The 20,523-nt window shown below is 38.9% G+C and overlaps 1 protein-coding gene across 6 annotated transcripts in view; it reads right to left on the bottom strand.

The window, feature by feature from the left end:
• Positions 1–20,523, bottom strand: part of VPS41 (VPS41 subunit of HOPS complex) — a 110,043-nt gene that overhangs the window by 56,928 nt on the left and 32,592 nt on the right. For all 6 annotated transcript variants that reach the window (XM_069769763.1, XM_069769772.1, XM_069769753.1 and 3 more), the window contains exons 5-7: positions 9,754–9,828; positions 5,102–5,164; positions 3,906–3,971 (exon numbers count right to left, since the gene is read on the bottom strand). In XM_069769763.1, the coding sequence (XP_069625864.1) occupies positions 3,906–3,971; positions 5,102–5,164; positions 9,754–9,828 (204 nt within the window). The remainder of the gene's footprint in view (positions 1–3,905; positions 3,972–5,101; positions 5,165–9,753; positions 9,829–20,523) is intronic.

The raw sequence follows: 20,523 nt of genomic DNA, 5'->3' as shown, positions 1-20,523 counted from the left end.
GAATGCCCTGTTATTTACAATATATGGTATTATTATTTCAGGGTTACCATAATCTGCCAAGTCATCACAATGGTGCTGTAGTTAATTGCAGAGGTAAGGGGGAGGGGAACAGGGAAGCGCCTCTATTTAGGATGGTACCTATTGCTTCTCACTGCAATTGTGTTTCCACAGTACCTGCCTTGTTTCTACTAGGCACAGATAACATTCATTCATTGAAAAAAAGGGGGGGGTGGAAAAAAGCTTTTCCAGCACAAAATAGAAGGCAATGATATTAACCCAAGCTTAATGAAAGTTCTTTACTTTTAAAAAACAGTGCTTTAGCAAGCAAACAATTTAAATTGGTTAATTAGTTTATAATAAAATTTAGAGAAAAACCTCTCAAAGGACTCTAGTACATGCCTAGTTAAGCAACTGTATAAACATATGCACAGTAGAGTTAGGCTTCCAACAATCTGCAACGATTTAAACAGTTACCCCAGGGAGCACCGCTCTTAAGGCAGCTTTAGGTCAAGCTGAGTGTCTAAAATGTGGCAAATCTCAGCATCACACACAAATTCACCCAAGCTCCAAACATCCACCTGTACTGGGAACCGAGGACCTGTCCTGCGCATTCCTGAAGCACATCACTTAGCTTTTTTTCCCCTCCCTTTCTACAATTTAAGAGATTGTTGCTCACCTTGAACATTTGCAGAATGCAGTGGGTCTTTGAACTGAAAAGTTTAATTTTTTTATACATTTTTATATTGTTATGAAGAACTGTATATTTCTCAAAAAATTAAGGAAGTGGTAATTTACAGTTATAGTCCCCCCCCCCCACACACATTCATTAAGGATCCTACTGAGGCAGATGCTTGGCTATAAAATCAATAACTTTAAGCAGATCTGAAAGTGTTTTTTTGAGATGAGACAAAACAGAGTGTTAAGGTCAAGGGAGCAAGTTCTTGCTTCCTGCATGCATCTGTGGTTTGGCTTCTTTATTTTGTTTCACCATAAACCAAAACCAGCATGAAATTCAAGTAGGAGATCAAGAAGGAAATCATATTCCAAGACAACAATGTTCATAATGCAACTCGAGGGGTTTGAGGAAGTGACGAAATTTCTTTCTGGGTCCTTTTATCTGCTCAAATTATCTTAGCAAACAATTTAACACCACCACCCCCATACACACATTTAAAATGCTATATACATTATGTCACCATCTCCCAGAATAACAGAAAAAAAGACAGACCCTGCAACCCTTTGGATGAAGAGTTCACACACTTCACACTATGTTTTTGAATGCAGCTCAAGCAAGGAGCATAGCATGAGGGCTTTAAGCAAAGCTTTTCTCTTAAGCTTGATCCGAAATGAGGATAGCCTTACCTCTATCATTACTGCTATCCCTGCCTTGGTGTGGGTGGGGAAGACAGACAGCATGCCTCCCACCACTGCCAGCTATCAGCTGTGAAGTCACCGTGTCCATGCAAAGGCTAAAAGCGCAGAGACCTCAGGAGCTACAGGAGGTCCCATTCCCCTCCCCGAAGGAGCTCACCCAACTACACAACCTCCAGACACAGGGAGAGATGCGAGGTCTGCAGCCTGTGGTGGTATGCTTCAGCCTGCTTCTCCTCGCTCTTGTGGACCAGCTCCCCACTGCCTGCTGCCCCCATACAGCTCTTTGGCTTTACACTTAAGGAGAGGTGTAAATAAAAAGCAGGGATGTTTTTCAAGGCCTTTTTCCTTCCAGAAAATGAAAAAAAAAAATTCAATAAATAAGTAGGTGGAATTTAACTTTCTGAATTTTCACAGAGCATTTTGTTGTTGCCTTTATACAAGCATGTATGCTCCTTTTGGAGGAAAGGAGAAAAGGGGAAGGGTTTCTACCACGAGGCTAAGAGGTTTTATTTGTTGGTTTTATGTATCAATAAAATCAGGTGTCGAGAAACATTTATTTCTGTGTGAAATACCTTATGTTAAGATGTCAATTAAAGTTTTCCTGAAGAGGAAAGTTCCTCAGCAAAAAATGAATGCATTAAGAACGAGTATACCATTCCCCAGAGGACAGAATATAAAACAACCTGTCAAGTAATCAAAGATAACCAAAGAGAATGTGTTAACTCCCTGATGTTTTTTTCTGTTCGGCATCAGGTGAATGCAAGCTCTTTTACCACCTGACGGAGCCCTGTTCTATTAATTCCTTGCTTCCCTCTTTCCATACCCCTTTTATCAGCAGTAAAAAGCTTCACAAACTGGTGGCTGACAAAGACGTACACTGACTGTGCATTATTTTAAGGGCACCACCAACTCTGACTAGCCCGCAAAAGCTGTCAAGCATACGTGCCACTTAAAAGCAAAATAAAACACAGCCATACTTTGAAACATATTGAACTGCTAATGAAGATTAAGTTGTATTCAGCACTAGAAGTCTATATTTCTTAGACGCTGGTAAAGGAGAGCATGGCATTCAGTTTGATGCATCTGTAAGCGAGGATTGTTCATCCTTAATTCATAAGAGAAGGCAACAGGAAAATTCCATGAATTCAAGAAACTGTTCCTAATCAAACTTTTCATATTTTGACTGAAAATATGCAATGTGATACAAGATACTTGTAGGAACTGGACACAGCTGTAATCTGCAAGTCAGAATTGCACCCTACACTGAGACGGGCAACCAAAGGAATCTTAGTAGATATAGTAGATATATGAACGTAGATAGGAATTGTTTAATAATTATCTAGCTTATAATGAACTTAAAGAAGTTTCAATAGAGGTAGACATGGCCCAAGGGGATGAGAAGTGATGTTTTAGCGTTTGCATTGTTGAGGCTGGCTGGGACAGGAGATAGTCCCTGATAAGAAGCAGCAGTCGACTCCAACAACCAGCCAAGACCGGCCTTGGGATTTGGACAAATGCCAAGGGACAACTGAGTCTGCGCAGGGACAAAAAGTTAAGAGTTCACCGTGAAGAAGACATACAGCCTTCATCTTCACGACCACCAGACGACCACCATAAGGAGGCCTGCGCAAGCGCAGTTGAGAGGAGACTATGGAAATGACTTCCTGGAGCTAATTTTAATATGAAGTGGGGATAGGTAATGCCTATGTATAGGCGTATTGCGAAATTCTATGTATATGTAACACTTGACTGTATAAATCTAAAGCGAACTGCCAAGTCAGGTGCAGACAACTTTGGTGGGACTACCCCCCGTGCTGCCCAGCGCTGAGTGAACATACCTACTTTACAATCTCACTGATTGTGGAGTCTGTTTTCCGCACGTCAACACCAATAAGACACCTAATGCACATTTAAAATAACAACTGCCCCAAGTAGAAGACTTCAACTACACAGATATAAGTACTTCAAAAAGTGGGAGCCCTACTCTAGCAAGAGCTCCCCTGAATTACTTCAAAAATAAACAAGCAAAAAAAACCCCACACCAGGAACAAGAACTGATGAAGATACTTGGGTTTGCTTACTTAAACAACATCCCCCCTCCCCCAAACAAACAAACAAAAGTCACCCACAGGTAAAGCAAAAGAAAAATCCCAAACACCAAAACCAACATGCATTATAAAAGATCAGTATTAAGGTCTAACTTCTGCTCCCACTTCAACAAATTAAAATGAATAGAGAAAATCTGGCCTAGGAAATGCAATTGACCTTTTTTTTCAGACTATGTAGACAGAAATATTTCTACTCTGAAGTTCAACTTGTTTCAACATGTTTTTAACGTAAGAAGTACACTTCTCCCCTCCACCCTGGAATTAGTCTTAATTAAGAAAAAATGTTTTGGAACATAATGCATAAAGAGAAGGAAACAGAAGAATTCTTTGCTCTAGGTGTTAAAAATGACACACACGGCCTTCGGAGCTATTTTTAAAAGCTGTTTAAAGATAGCCTAAGTTCATTACACTAGGACTGCTTACCTTTTTCCCTCCTGTTACAAATTGCTTGAAGTGGGATCTTACAAAATGAGGATGAACAGCAACAATCTGGGGGGGTGCAGGGAGAAGGAAGAAAAAAAAAAGGATTATGGCTTAAATACAAGTTTACAGGGAGCACCACATCACTTTTTAAACTAGATAACCCTTTGCCAAGTATCAACTATTACTGCTGAGTTCTTTCTCTGAGTAGAGCCTAGTTGTTTCAGACATCTCCATAAGCTTTCCCTAGAAAAGAAGAAAATTCTCCATATTATACGGCACATGATAAGTCACATGCCTGACACCGAGGGCCATGTTATACACCAAACAACTACTTTTTTGCACAGTAGGCAGCAGAATTAGGACTGTGCAGTACAGGACTGCCACAAGCAAGGGTTACCCCGATTAAGTCTTGCTTGGGGCCTGCCTAGAGGGCACACACCCCTCAGGCCTGTCACAAGACATCCTCGTGTAGCATCAACGCACCTTAAAGAGCCTCTTTGCCTTACTTGTTATGAGTCAAGTGTGTGAGATTCAGCTCTAAGAGCGGTAAGGCCGCAGGAACCAAGCGAGCTGCATCTGATGTGTGTGAAAACTTCATGACCTCATTCCTCCCCCAACAAGAGCAGCTGCAATTTGGAAGACCCTCAGCAGCAAAATGCAATCATTTGCCCACACCACCTTTCATCCTGTAAGAAACATCTCTTGTTAAAAAAAGCAAGATCTTTTCAACAGCCAGGAAGCCACACATCTCTCAAGCAAAGTATAGCTGAAGTTTTCCCTTCAGACAGGGTACATCAGCATCACCACCCATTACCTTATCCCAAGGTAGGTTTAACAGATATGAATTGGTTGCAAAATATTGACCTCACAGTTAGCAGAACCCTCAGAATTTGTATCACAGAGCTACAAAGAAAGAAATATGTTGAGACAGGTAACAACTGAAACAGGACAATTTCTCTTTCACTTTGCCTTTTGTATTTGAAAAACTCAATAATACTTCTTACAAAACCAAAATAGGCTTTCTTCCTGCCTAACCAGATCAAAAGCTTTTATACTGAGATAGGTAACTATTTTCTAGTGACCTGAATAACATTACAAGGAAGTGGTACTCCTCTCTCTCATTTAGATTCAATGTGACCTTTCTGTTATTAAAGACGACAACAACACAATTACTAAAGATTAAAACAAGCACTTACTTTAATGGGACAGTCAAACGTTTCATGAAACTCCTCCGCTGAATACAATCCAAACACCTGTACCTAAAGAAGTGTATAAAAAAACCCAAAATATTTACCTAATAACAACTTGACAATTAAAGATGAATGTAAATCACTAACAACTAGAAGATTAATTTGAATGCTAACAGTTACATCTTTTTCCCTAAAGAAAAAAAAGTTGTATTTAACAATTCAGAGTTAATTGAGACACCTTGGGCTTCTATTATGGCATATCTCTAAATATTCGCAGCAGCACAAAAATACTTATTTGAATCTTTTTCGTGTCTTTTTTGTTACAAACACAGCAAAAACTACAAGTTCCTTTTGCTTTAGGCTGATCAAATCTGTTTAACAGATACTGATCTAAGTAAGGGAAGAGCAACATAATAACATTCAGAAGAAGATAAATTAAAACCCCTTCCTTTCTGAGAAAGAACTGTAGGATTTTTTCCCCTCCGAGCAATACAGGGTTTACATAAGAAAAAAGAAATTTGTGACAATAAAGCAAAACCAGCCTGAAAACCAAGTCCCATATGTTTCTTGGCATCCTCTCCTCTTCCCAAGTGCATTCAGTGCTATTTTGTTTTATTCCATGACCACTGGAAGTGTCTTTCTCTGAAGATTCCTCGCTTCTCATCTACGTTGATGTCTCAGTACATTTAATAGTCAGAACTGAAGTTGTAACCATAGGCCATCAGAATATCTATCAGAACTAATCCATCTGAAGAAGGCTCAACATTAAAAAAACCAACCCCAAACAACAAAAAGTATGTTTCTACTATCAAGAGCATTAACAGTTTTTAAAATGTTTTCTTCCCTTTACTTACAGAACAGGTACAGAGATATCAAGTGTTAAAAAATGTTACTAGACTTAGATGCTATGACTACAGAACAGGGTTTCTCAAGCTTTTTTAAGTACAACCCTCTTTTGGGCTCATGTCTCTTCATCCAACATGCAACATTCCCTTCCCCAATTCTCAGATGGGATAGTTGACAACTCAGTTCCTGCAGAACTTAGAAGCAAAATCAGGCTGAAGACTTATAGCCAGGAATTAGTAATTGATTTACTAATTATGATTTCCACAAAGAATAATAACTGGTTTGTTTTTTCATTATGATTTTAAGAGGTTTCCACCCACTGCCAGAAGCTGTTTGAACAAAATCACCCCAGCAGGGATGGACGCTGCTGGTGGGAGAAGGGAGAAAAAAAGAGCATCCCATGGAGTGATCAGTGGAAAACTGTATCTGACAGCAAATCTACTTTAGAAGGTAGAGATTAGTCAGGTTTAGTATTCATCCTTATTTTCTGGAAAAGGTAATCCCTTCAGTAACTCTGCTCCGCATGCTCAACAAATTGGATTCAAAGATCTAAGAGATCTTTTAACCTTATTTCTTTCCCTCTCCCCATCCCCATTGTGATCCCTTCGGGGGAAAACCAAAAAACAATAGTAACAAAAAAATAAAAAAAAAAACAACACTAGACAAAGATCTGCAGAACAAAGCCAGTAAATTCCAGTAAAGGGCCACAAAATGTGAGGCTTAATGGCTCTAAAGAGATCAGTTCGGAGGACAAGAACCCCCAAAATTCCTGCAGACAGACAAGGAGACAAGAATAAAAAAATCAGACTTTAGGTAAACTACAAGGGGAACTAAGCCATCAGCAAGGAACTAAGCCATTCTCAGAGTGGCTCAAAGTTCAGCAGTCTCAGTGAAGTTAAAAACATCTCAAACCACCTCATCTCCCTTTCAAGCTTGTCTCCTGGATACATCTCCTAAGCAGCATTATCAGCTCTGTCCATTACTCATTAGCGAATATACTGCCTCTAACAACATGCTTTAAAAATACTGCTGCATGCACTGTGCAGGGCTGAGCTACTGCTCCAAAGGATTAGAAAATCAATATTTGGAGACAGTGAGATGTACCGCAAAGCTGTGATTATGTAAGCCAACCAAAGGGTTGTATTTGAGTTGGGCCTGGCTGTAAGCCTAGAAAACCTTCGGGCTGATGTCTAGAGGATTTGTTTTCTGGGTTTTTGTTTTCATCAGTTGGCACAGCATATCCAATGCAACAGACTAAACAAAATAAGAAACAGAGGAAAGAGAAAATAAGAGAGAGGAAAGGAGGAAGAAAAAGAATAGACGTGGTTAAAACACAACACTGCAAACTCCAAGGAAGCAGAATCCTCAAAAATGACAAAACACCCCTCTCAAATTAAAACTAATTAATAAAAATTAACATTAGCAACAGTGCCTTTGACATTTTCTTAATACTGCTTTGAACATGGCAATATGATATTCCTTTAAGAGTATGAAAACAAAATAGAGCCAGTTAACTAAACAGGTAAAAACAACTCAGCATAAAATACATGTTATCATGTTTACTCTAGGGACACCATATAACAGTTTATTACTTCTTAATGTCTTCTATTCTTCAGAGAGAAAGTGATTCTTTTCATATTACAAACCTATATTGGATTTATCTATTTCCACTTTCTATGCCCACTCAGCTCATGATGGTTTTGGGTAGCTGGAAAAAGGATCTAATGATGAGAGTCCACTACATTTTGCTAGTCCTGTCTGATTTTAAATACCCAGAACGCACCACTCCAGTGTATCCAGACTTAGCTGTTTCTTTGCTTCCACATGTGGAAGAAGCAGCCAACCTTCAGTGATCAAAAGGCAGGAAAACAAAACCATCTTACCTACAAGCCACATTTCTTGAAAAATGATCAATGTAATACTTCATGGATATTCTTAACATAAATATTGTTACAGGCATTAAACGTGACACTAAAACATGTAAGCACATGGGTTTCCAGTATAATTTATACTTCTTCATATAAAAAAAGTTACAAGGCAATAAGGGTGCAAATTATATCACTGTTATGTAATGACAAGAGAGAGCTTTAGCAAAACTGGCAGTCAGATCCAGGTTTTTCAAGACAGCATACAAGCAGGCAAAAAAATAACACAAAAAAACTTTACTCCTGGACTCTATGAATGGAAATATGATTAATACTGAACTTGTGATACTCCAGCCCTGCATCAAAAACATTACCAGAATTAGCCCTGGTACCTTGGGGACCATAGTTTAGACTGCCTTGCATAGCATGTAATGTCACCTAATGGATCCACAATACCTATTTCACTAAATGAAGGCAGATTCACCATTTAAAGTATTGGGGTCTTTTCAAATACAGCCACACCAGAGTAGGGATTATGGATTTTTGAATGCTTCTGAAGTCAAATACCTATTTTCGATATTAATTTATGAAAGATGTGCATGGCTTGTAGTCTCACTGCAACATACACGTTCTGCGTCAGTAATCCACAGTCACATCTGAGGAGCCCTTACAGCAAGTGCTTGCTTCCCCCCACCATTCAAAACACCCAAACCAACAATGCTAGCTCAACATTTTTATTACCTTGCACAATTACTGACCCTTCCCTTATCTTGCTTAGACAATTAGGACACTCTTGCTGTGTTTCTCAGAGGCTGTAAAATTCTACAACCCACTTTGATAGGCACTAGTATCCCAATTACTGTGTCAAGATACTGACATCAAGATATCTCTGAGAAACAAAAGACCTGGATACATAAACTGGCTGCCTGCCTGTTGAGGAAAAAACCCAAGCACATACAGTCTAAAGAGGTTGTTTTCCCACTTTGCCTACTACAAAATCCAATTCTATTTTTAATTTATAGAACTTTTACTGAATGGGATGCATCCATTAGGATCACTGACATTCCTCCTCCCCCCAAGTCTGTAAGAAATGTTCTCCTCAGTAAGTCAGATGGATATTGAGAAATGATTTAAATGATTTTTAATGCACTGCATTTGTATATGAGCATTATATTAAGAAAGAAGCTTAAATACACCCTGTGCATTAGAATTTTATCATCGCAAACCAACATTAGAAAAGACTGCCATTGACTTAAAAACAAAAAAGACATTCTTATAAGTGGAAAATCAATCACCAAAACCACTAAATGTCACAGCTCAACATTCCAGAGAAGCACTGATAATTGTTAGTTATACACTGCACAAATGATATATGTCCTTAGTCAAGGAAGTAGGTGCCAGTTTTTTAGGAAACTGTACATATATTGATTTTACATTTATTTAATGTGGCTGTTGTAAGACACTTTATTCTTCTGATAAACTATGATTGCTTATCAAAAGATTCTATAATTCAAGAGAAACATTCATAACGTGTGTGAAAATGAAAACCACCAGCCCACAGAAATCATGCCCACAAAATCCAATTTTGTGGATTTATAGCAGAAAGGCATTAAACTACTGTCTTGCAGGAACAGCAGAGTAGTCACTGAAGTATAACTGGCACAGCAGTAATGATTAAGGTGACATGTCCTCCTGCCACAGCTGTTAATCAGCTTAATACTAGTTACATTATTGACATTCTTGTAATTACTTTTCCTACGGCACATTTGTGCCAAATATATCTGACTTTAATTTTGAGTATTCAAAGGTAAGCTCAGTTCTCAAAATGGATGGTCAAAGTGGTGGTGCTAAATGCAGGAATTAACTCCACAGGTATCACAATTATCTCAAGTGTAATACTGAGGACTACCTGCTACCTCATTTAATACATAAACGGGTTTGTTGTACCTTGCCATCTTCTGAGCAAACACCCATGTGTTCTCCACTTTCATCCAGGCTGATCTGATTTATCTTCACCGGGCTCTACAGAAAGAAAAGAAAAGAAAGAAAAAAGACTTTTAAAGTTGACTTCAAAGTTACATCACCAATCGCATGCTTTAACACCCCCCCACACTTCCTAAGATTTATGTGTTAATAGTTGTGTAATATTTAGTTGCATGAATCAAAAACAACCCCCAGAGAATAGGTATTTCTATGACGATGCCAAAAGACAGCCGCCTTTCCTTCCTTTTGCCTAACCCAGAAATTTGACATTTTTTGCAGTTCCGTGCTTCAAGGCTCTGGAGCTCTCATGAAGTGCTAGGCTCCCGGACCTTAAGCCTCTGCACCTGTGCACCACAGCTGTTTGTTAAGAACTTCTCCCGCTATCAAAACTCAGCATAAAACACACTGACCACGCAGGCATCAAGGCAACTGAAAATTCTTCTGGTTTGGTCTGATGGCTATACTGGTCATTATTTCTTCCTTCAAATCCCTTCTCTTGGTTTCATTTTTGCCTCTAATAGTGTTCTCAGAAGCAAGTATTAGAAGGTATTGAAGTGCGACATAGGTGTACTCCGACAAATACTGAGAAAAGCCTGAAGACTGCCCCAATTTAATAAATTTTCCTTTCCCTATCCAGATACACTTTTGGTTCTAATCTACAGGGTTATATGGCATCTGTTGCTGTTTACTTTAGCTTAAACTTCTATCCTTGCCTTAAGTACTGAGAACTAACTTATAACATCATTTGGGTAACGCGACGCATATCCTCTCGCACACAAAACCCAATCCAATTATATATAAGTACCAAGAACCTTCTTATGTACCATGATCCTGATTTCACCCTCTGTAACAAATACCTCATCATTTCAAGCATCACTGAAGAATCTTCACCCAAGTAAGTCTCTCTTACACATTTAAGAACAACTTTTCTTACTCTCATAAAATTACGAATAGATTGAACCACAAAACAGATCACTTCTATGGTTCCGAGCACAATAAAAGAGAAATCCACGGTATGTTTGTGTGAAAAGAAAGCATCGCTGCAACAGCACTGGAGTCGTGCAGTCACATTAGATGTTACACAACTGTGTCTAAAATATCACAGATCCTTATATACACTATGGCAGTGGGAATTATGTAAAAAGTACATCATAAAAAGTTATATAAAAACATACTGTCCAGATGGACTATCTACAGGAGATAAACTGAGGTCTTCTCATAGCCTTTGGAAAACTTTTCCCCCATAATCTTTCACACACACAAAAATTCCAACTCAGGGAAATGAGGTTTTCCTCTCTTCCATCTTGAAAAGAATATATGCCCAAATCACATTTCATTTTCTAGAAGCTTCTTTCTAATCAAGGTTGAACAACTGAGTCCTGCACTGCAACAGTTGCCTGATGAGTTGAGAAAATGATGCTGCCAGCCCTTTTGCTTTCCTGCTTCCTTGCCTGCAGAAGACACCACTCTCGGTCTCACTTTGTGTTACCTACACAAATGCTACCTGGAAATATTGCAATTACTGCCTATCATGAAGTGGTCTTTCTGCGGTGCATTGTTTGCCAAAAAGTGCACTGCCGAGGAAGAAGTCAAACTCATTTTCCTTATGTGCTCCAGAAGTATTTTCATTCACCACAGAGTGGTTACACTGACTTGCTGCATTTCAAAATCAGAAGCGAGAGCATCACTGGCAGTGCAGGCAGCTGGTGCACCTTCCCCAGCTGTGTTCCTCCCAACATATTTAAGGGGTGTCAGCTGAGGAGCGCAGCTCAAGCCCATCAGCCTGCTGGTGTGGTCAACATCCTTGTGGAAGCTCTGATTCTAAGATGCTATACACACAGTCAGCTAATTCCAGGACTAGAGGATGCTGAGTAAAGCAAGACGTGTCAGTTGTCAGTCTCACTTCCTAGAAGCTTCATAAAAATTGTTAGCATGCTCTTTTATTCCTGCTTTACCTTGAAAATGCCTTTCTAAACTTCTGGTTTGCTCATCAAGGTGCAAGAGGAGATTTTGTCTCTGTCTATTGGGGGGCGGGGGGGGGAATGCTAGCACTTCTGCACCATTCCCTCTACAATGAGAAACAACTCTGGCCTTCTGAAAGGACAAGCACAGAAAGTTCAACTGATTTCATCATGGAAGCAGCATGGTTTTTTATTCTGGGCTGCATCTAACTTGCCATCATCACAACTTTCTCACAAAGGTTCTTCTCTTCTTTAATTACTCTGCGATTGGAAAGGGAAAAAGTCCATTTTGAATAGCCCCACCTTGACACAGGGTCATACACTAAGGTAGTGTTCAATTGGCCATGTTCTTCTCATCTCTCCAGCACCTACACCTGTCATCAGGGCTGACATGACAGCAACAGCAGATCTAGCAGCACTTCTGTGTGATGGGCCTTCTTGGAGACACTTTACTGCAATAAAGCGACAACAAGAAACAAACCAGGACATACCAGAAGAGTCGACAGCTCAATCCTACAGTCCACACTGTTCCTACTTTGCTGCCAAATGGCTTGGATAAAGTTTGACACTGAAAAAATGAAGTGCAAGAAGTAGGCAAGGTGACTGTGTAAGTTGTCTTCACATAAAAGTGGAAGACAAGGAGCAGGGTGATGGAATTTATCTGTCATGCTGTGGTTTGAAAGCCACGTGGCCTGCTTTGGTGATTAAATATGGGATTGCACTCAGGTAACCAAACAGTGCCTAGCAAGGCCAAACATCTCCTTATATACACACAGAATGTTGTCGGTGGGGGAAAAGGTGATTCCACAGTATTTGCATTTTTCCTACATGCAAAATTGTGCAAAATACTTCAGAACTGTTTGTTGAGTAGAAATTTTATGATACAGTATTTCGTAATGCTGTGTATAACTAGCAACTTGTTAGAAGCCTTCTGCAGGCCCAACACCTCTATCAGGTGCTTTTAACTTTTCCTTTCTCCAATTATTTTTTTCCTGTTGTCTGCACTATACACAGATGACAATCAGGGAAGACAAATACACTCAACTAAAAACAGAGCTGCTCACTTACACAAACCTCCAGCTAAGTTCCAATAGGAGACACTATTCTAGATGATGTACACAAGACAAAGCAAATGCAGAGTAATTTTTTTCAGCACTCAAGTGGAATTGGCACTATTGGCTACTAGCCTGTTCACTGACTTTACCAGTCAGAACTTTCTATGGAGCTCAGAAAGTGATGAAAGGCCATGAACTTAAAAGCAGTCAAGGCTGAATATTAAATGCATTTTAAAATAAAGTTCCAGCAAGAATAGCTAATGCCAGGATCTTCTTGTTCAGAGCTGAGTAACAGTCAAGCCTACCATTTCCAGAACTACATTCCACTGGAAAGCTGTTTAAGATTTGTGTCTAAAACTATCCAGGAAATCAGAAATAAAAGACCACTGATAAAAATGGTACATGTGTTATCGAAACCAGTGTTTCTTCTAGAATCAGCTCCAATTCATCTTTTCATATCAATTATTTTTATAAATATACTGCTGTTCCAGTCAGCAAAGTTACAACTAAATTTGAAATGGTAAGTATTAATACCCTGCCAACACCCTGTGGATAATTTTGATATTTCAGAAAAGAGAAGCACAGATAATTTTGTGGGTTAACCTCCCTCACCCTGCTTTTATTTTTTTATTAAATGTTACCAACTCAGTCATGGAGTTACAACTGTCTTGTGGGGTTTTTTTAAACCTTATTCCAGCTAACCCACTGAAGAGTTTGATTTGCCTGGCAAAAGAAAACAGGTTTTGGTTTTTACAGTATACAGAATAAATGTCCTTCCTGCAACATCCACCTTTACAGGTTGACAAAAGATGAAGAATCGCTCAAGGTTAGAGAGGACACAGGTAGTCACTAACTCATCACAGTCTGGAGAAGTGATCGTTTCATACAGTTGGAACCAGGATATGCTCTGGGGTTTGGTCAGTTGACTGTCTTAAAGGTATTTTAAATGGGTGGGGAAAAAAACCTGTCCAAATTTACAGGCATCATATTTAAAAAAAAAAAAAAATTAAGAATTACAACAGCAGTCTGAGGGCAAAGTGTCAATCTAAAAATTAGGAACATATAATTGTCACGGTTTAACCCCAGCCAGCAACTAAGCACCACACAGCCGCTCACTCACACACACACACACACCCCCCCCAGTGGGATGGGGGAGAAAAATCAGGAAAAGAAGTAAAACCCATGGGTTGAGATAAGAACGGTTTAATAGAACAGAAAAGAAGAAACTAATAATGATAATGATAACACTAATAAAATGACAACAGTAGTAATAAAGGATTGGAACGTACAAATGATGCGCAGGGCAATTGCTCAGAACCCACCGACCGACACCCAGCCAGTCCCCGAGCGGCAATTCCCTGCCCCCACTCCCCAGTTCCTAAACTAGATGGGACGTCCCATGGTATGGAATACACCGTTGGCCAGTTTGGGTCAGGTGCCCTGGCTGTGTCCTGTGCCAACTTCTTGTGCCCCTCCAGCCTTCTCGCTGGCTGGGGATGAGAAGCTGAAAAATCCTTGACTTTAGTCTAAACTCTACTGAGCAACAGCTGAAAACATCAGTGTTATCAACATTCTTCACATACTGAACTCAAAACATAGCACTCGTACCAGCTACTAGGAAGGCAGTTAACTCTATCCCAGCTGAAACCAGGACAATAATCCATGTAAACATTACTCAATTAAGAGATGATCTAGACTTAAACCCCATGCCATAAAACCACAGGCAGCTGCATATAAAGTGTTGAGGAAATTACTAATAATTCTTTAACTAGCTCTACATTGGGTAATCTCTTTTTAACCTAATCAGGATGCCTAGCTTTAGGCCAAACAAGTAAAAACACACAACTTTTGTGCTCACGATGATATCTCCAGCACTGTATAAATAATAGCAACACACATAGTATTTCTAAAACAACATAATTCAAATCTGGCAATAGGGAGGATCCTGCTAGTTAGGAAGGGAAATACACTGACATGATTAACCTGAGAACAGCTTCAGAATTTCATACAGTGTGGAAGTTCTGGCAAAGAAGGAATAAATGCCTTCAGCTGAATTTCCATTAGCTGCAGTTTTCTTTCTGATGGAGATATGTTTGGAATTCTGGACAACATAAGTAAGTTTGACTGTTCAAAATCAATAACGTCAAGCTGACACTATAGAACAAAAAAAATGTTACCTTAATGGAAGAAAGAAAAGTTTAGGGAGAAGGAGAAAAAGCTAGCAAGCACCTTGCACATAAAGATCTAAATGCAGGCTTTACTAAATCCTAAATTTAAAGGAAAGGAAAATCAAGAACCCACCAACAAATGTATCTCATGCGATAATCAATTACCTAATGTAAAATGCTTGAAATAAACGCACTTAGTATGGATTATATCAGCTCTTCAATTAGGAGTAAATTCACGGCCACTCAGGAAGCTTCTTTTAATTGTGTTCTCTGTGGCAACTCCTTCTCCCCCGACACTCATCATCAACCCACCTTACACTATCAGTCCCCCAATGGTGAACCTGAGAAATCAATCTGCTAATGTATAATTTGTAAAGCTCCTCTGACTAACAAATGGATAATTGATTCTTTCACAAATGCTGCATCCCAATGGATATGAAGTGGATGAACAAGAAACACAAGACTGGATTTCACTCCAATTCTGTAAGAAATGCAATATTTACAAGCTAGGAACCTAAATGTTTTAATAGTTGCATGTGACTTCATGCCTTTTAACCATGGTTAGCAGGCAAGCAACAGACACATTAGGAGTGTGAAAAGCAAAGTAGTGTTCAACCATACTTACAGCAAAGCTCATTTTACTTCAAGAGGTTCCCATTGCTAATACAACCCCCTTAAGCAGCGTTTTCACGCATTCTTTAAAAAGAATTTTCAGAAACTTTTCCTAAATTAACCCAAATGTTTGTATTTATCTATCTATACATACACACATATAAATACCCAAGGAAGAAAAACACCCATAGGTCTTTTCTGCTACATTAGTACCAATCTGGCTTTACGTAACCACTACGTAGCTGCTCTCCATACTAAGGCAAATTATACATACACAGAGTTTGAATTGTAATTAAAAAAATAAATTTATCTCCTACAAATGCCTATTTTTCATTTATTCATATGTTTCCATCTGCATAACATTCACATAAACAAGCATGTAACACTCCAATGTATATTAATATGACCAATCAATCCACTGCTCAAAATGTTAGCTCACTCAAGTAAGGACTACCATTTTTATGTTTTTTTATTTTATTTTATTTTATTTCCACCATGGTGGAGGTATCCAAGTGCAAAATACTGGTAAACAGAAACTGCCTTAGTTATTGTCATAACTAAGCTAAGATCCTCTCAAAACACAAGCCTTGCTTTACGTAGGACGACGAACTTGCTTTGAATAGAGCCCCAACTCTTTAGCTTTTACATCTGTAAATTAGACACTCTATATGCATCGACATCAATGAATTGAGAAACAGATGCCATTAAGGCTACTGGGGAAAAAAACCAGAAAACTAGGCAAGTACTGAATATTCTCTTTCTTCAAGAGTGCCTTTCCAATCCAAAATTATACCCTCAACCTACCTAGAAGGAAGCCTAATTTAACTAACTTGTCAAAAAAGGAGTTCTACTTTTCAGGGTCTTTTCATTTTGGGAAGTGATAGGAGGTGACAGCAAATAAACCAGATAGTGAGGGAGTCTTCAACTACTTAAAAAAAACCAAACAACAAACAAACAAAAACCAAACAAACAAACAACAGGAAGGTGTGCAACAGCTAAGCACAAGTGTATTACATGTTGTTTGTCCCATCTGTTTTGACTTCAGAACACTGATGCCCAGAGATCTCTTGTACTGAGGAACTACATTTAAAAAGAAATTGAACCCATGTACTTTTCTTGCCCCAGATGCTGCAGTGACTTATGCATATTTTGCATATTTGTAGAGTTTTACTGATACCATAGAGGGAAGAGCAACTCAGAAAAGCAAATTCTGATGCTATATTATGGTTTACCTGTAACAAGGTAAAAGTTCACACATACCTATGTGTTTATACACAACTGAGAAATGTAACGTAGTAACACAAAGGTTTAAATTGAAAAGGCAGCTTTAAAAGTTACAGAACAAGCTGTTCACCTCTGCCTGCAATAGAAGTAGTATACTCTGAATTTATAACACTTAAATTTTCGTATGATGAAAATTTACTAATATCCACACCTAAAAGGTTTTGTTCAATAATACTGGCAGCCAAATTCTGGTAAGTAAGTGAGGATTCCTGCTCCAGTGCTTTTCCTATAACACTCCTGAAACTGTCATTCTCCAAATGAAAAATGGGACATTATATTGGTTAGAAGAAGAGGGAGGGTGGAAAGCTGGGGAGAGTGACAAGGTCTGGGACACGGAACAATAACAACATTAACTTTGTTTTGTCTGCGGGAAGGCAGGCCTTGCCTACAAAAAAGAAAGATCTCAAAAGCTTGTCTAAAACTAAGGGGATATGAGGACAAGGAATCTCTCATATACAGTCTGAGAAAGTGAGAAAGACCAAAAAGCCTAGAGTGATTTCAATATTTTCCACATCAGTGAATCCCTTAATCTTGTTTGTCAACTACAGGGACTAAGAAAAAAGAAAAAAAAAAAAAACATTCAAGGAAAAAAATTAACAAGGGATCTCCCTAAATCTGTAGTAGTTACTAGATAATCAGAATGCTTGTCTAGGAATGATGGAACTACTACTGAAAACAAATCTACATTGAAAGCCTACACTCCTTCCTAGCAGTTTAACCATTAGCTAGCTCATGATGGATCCAAAGTAGAATCTTTTTTCTATTAAAACACTGGCGTGTAAGGAGATACCCTCCTGGGAGCTCTGTGCCAAAGTAAACAAATTATTCCTGTTTCCTCCTCTCCTCAGGTCCCCTTCACCATCCACTGTATAACTGTAGGGTTTCAATGATAGTATGTCCTAAGCCCACCTCTATCTACTACTTTGTTGCTATCTGTGTATTAAAGCCATCTGAGAATATGAAGCAATATTCCCCATCACACGCCCATGTAGAGGTGTGGAAGTACAGGTGGAGGGCTGAGGAAAGGCTGCAGATGACTACATACACCTTCCTCAGAAGACCCAACACAGCGTGGGAGAAGACTATTCCAGGCAATCTGGAGGTTCACCTCACCGATTCACTAACTGCTTTCTTTTCAGAACAGTTCCCCAAGCACAATGAACTCGGAGAATTCATCATTGAGCATTAACTTTCCACACAGGCTACTGAATTATAAATTGGGCTTTGAAGAATGAGCCAAAAAACATATCTAAACGTCTGAGGATGAAACTTACTGGGGCGCTTTCACAGCTTGTTTCCAACAGAATACCACCGCCACTGTCATTAATGTATTTAACAGGATTTTGTAGAATTCTGCTCCCCCAAAGTGGAGAGTATGTGATTTTTCTGCATTTCTTGATAAACCACATTTCAGAGACATGACTGATGAGAAAGGCCAACCAGATCATACAGTTCTGCAAGTTCTTGTCAGGACAGGTTTTCTTTTTAGAGATTATTTTATTGGTGCTTTGAGCAAGCAACTTTTAAAGAAGCACAGAGGCTTGTGACTATTCTTCTCAGGGATCATGCATTGTTGTGCCAACATCATTTCCAGGAAGGTTTTCACAACAGCCATGATGCTCATCCTCCTCCCTGACCTAACAAAGGACAGAGGACATGACCACATGCAGCCTAGTATTCCTGCTTCTCCTTACATTCCATTACATAACCATTATTTTCTCCATGACTACATAGTTTTCTTCCTTCTATCAGCTCTTGCAATGAAAAACCGCAGTAAGTATTTTTTCCAGTTATTTTAGCCTGTCAACCATTCCACTACAGACAATGATCCCAACCCGATAGCTACTGAAATCAGTGAAAAGATCTCTCACTGATGGAATTGGACAGAAGCAGAAATATTACAAGAGAAGGAATTCCCTTTCCTGGCTGAAAATGATGTAACCGGTCATATTCCTGGCATAGTTAAATATTACACTGGCTGATCAATGCTGAAGTTCAGCCAATAGTTAGAGCTGAAGTGCCATTTTCCATGTAAACATTCAGTTATCGACACTGGTATAGACTGGCATAAGTCAAAGCTATATGCAATAATAAACACATTTCCTGCTTACTGAAAGCATTGTATTCTCTTTGGACGCCAACTCTGGAACTTCCTTTATTTGCAATTATATCATCTGGGAAAGTCTCACAAACCCATCAGAGATACTCAACAATGATCAACATTGGGTGTCTGATTCTTGACAGGATCCTAAAAACATGTGCAAATCAAAAAGATAGGGGAGAGGGAGGAGAGTACTCACACAAGTAGAAACTATGGATCATGAAGTGCACTGTAACTTACTGTAAGCAGCATACTGTATGACATACCCTCACAGTAACAGTAAGAGGGAAAGCTAAATGTGAAGATGAAGTGATCCCGTGCAACTTTCTCAATGCATTTACATACAAAGAGGCTCTATTTCAATACCAGTGAAGTGTAGACATGATTGCCTATAATAAATTTTATTTAAAGTAGATCAAAAAAAGCAACCAGATTAATTCATTCCTCCATCTTTACACTGCTCACATTTCACAGCTCCTGTCTTCAAAACTGCAAAGACCTGCAGCAACTACAGACTTCAATTAGCAGCCAGTTTAGGGTTACAGTGGTGAACCTTCCAACACCAAAATACTGACTTCTGAAATTTCTTATACTTTTATTTCTCTGTGTCACAGGACACTGAGTGGAACTAGCTCCCTCAGCAGGATCACAGTGGAGATGGCCAGCTTGAAAGTAGCGACTTTTTGTCAGTGGCCACTCAGGGTATTAATACCGAAGACTGGTCAAATCTGGTCTGTCCACATTTAGCATTTCATCAGGAGTGCAATAAACAACTGCTATATAAACTGTCATGTCTTTTAAAACAAATAAGTCTCATCCTTCAGAAAGGAATTTTTATTAGATTTACAAAGTTCATTATCAATAATGTCTTACCCCCTATGGGAAAAAATGTTTAGTTTTGCCTTCATGTTTTGTTCATCATACTATGCCCCTGTTATGTCATTCTGTGTTTTTAATAGTGCTGCATTTTTATTGTTAATGGAAACAAAGGGCTGTAGCTCTATCATTAATGTCAACTTGTATATAAAACATTGTCCTCCAGAACTCAGTTGCTTTGGACTTTCTAACTAGGAAAACATTTTCTAATGCAAATAATATTTTATTAATGCCAGAACTCTGAATAATTCTGACAAGCAAACTGCTATTATTTTGTATATGTGCACGTAAATGCCTGCCTTCTGTATAGAGGAAAATGCCATGCAGGTATAATATGCCATTTGAAAGGAAAACAGCTCTAGGAATCAGCAGTATACTAGTTTCTTAGGAATCAAACCTTTCCAAATCCTCTCTATGCTTTTAAAGGTTGTTAGGGTTTTGAAAATGCACATCTGTGTTATCAGTCTTTTATGAAAAGACTTCGTCAGTGCTACCGGAAACTAGCTGTTTGACTGCTGCTAATAAAAACCCTAGAGCAACTTGGCCCAATGGTCCAGCTATATATCAGCAAAGAGTATTTAGGGGGAGTATGAGACAGATGTGGCACAATTTGCTTCTGAGATGACTGGAAAAAGCAAGCAGTGAATCCCTGAACATATGTCTCATGCCAGTCAACA

Source organism: Haliaeetus albicilla, chromosome 2 (genome assembly GCF_947461875.1).
Source record: "Haliaeetus albicilla chromosome 2, bHalAlb1.1, whole genome shotgun sequence".
Taxonomy (NCBI): domain Eukaryota; kingdom Metazoa; phylum Chordata; class Aves; order Accipitriformes; family Accipitridae; genus Haliaeetus; species Haliaeetus albicilla.
The sequence above is the reverse complement of the archived record's forward strand: the minus strand, read 5'-3'. Positions and strand labels throughout refer to the sequence as shown.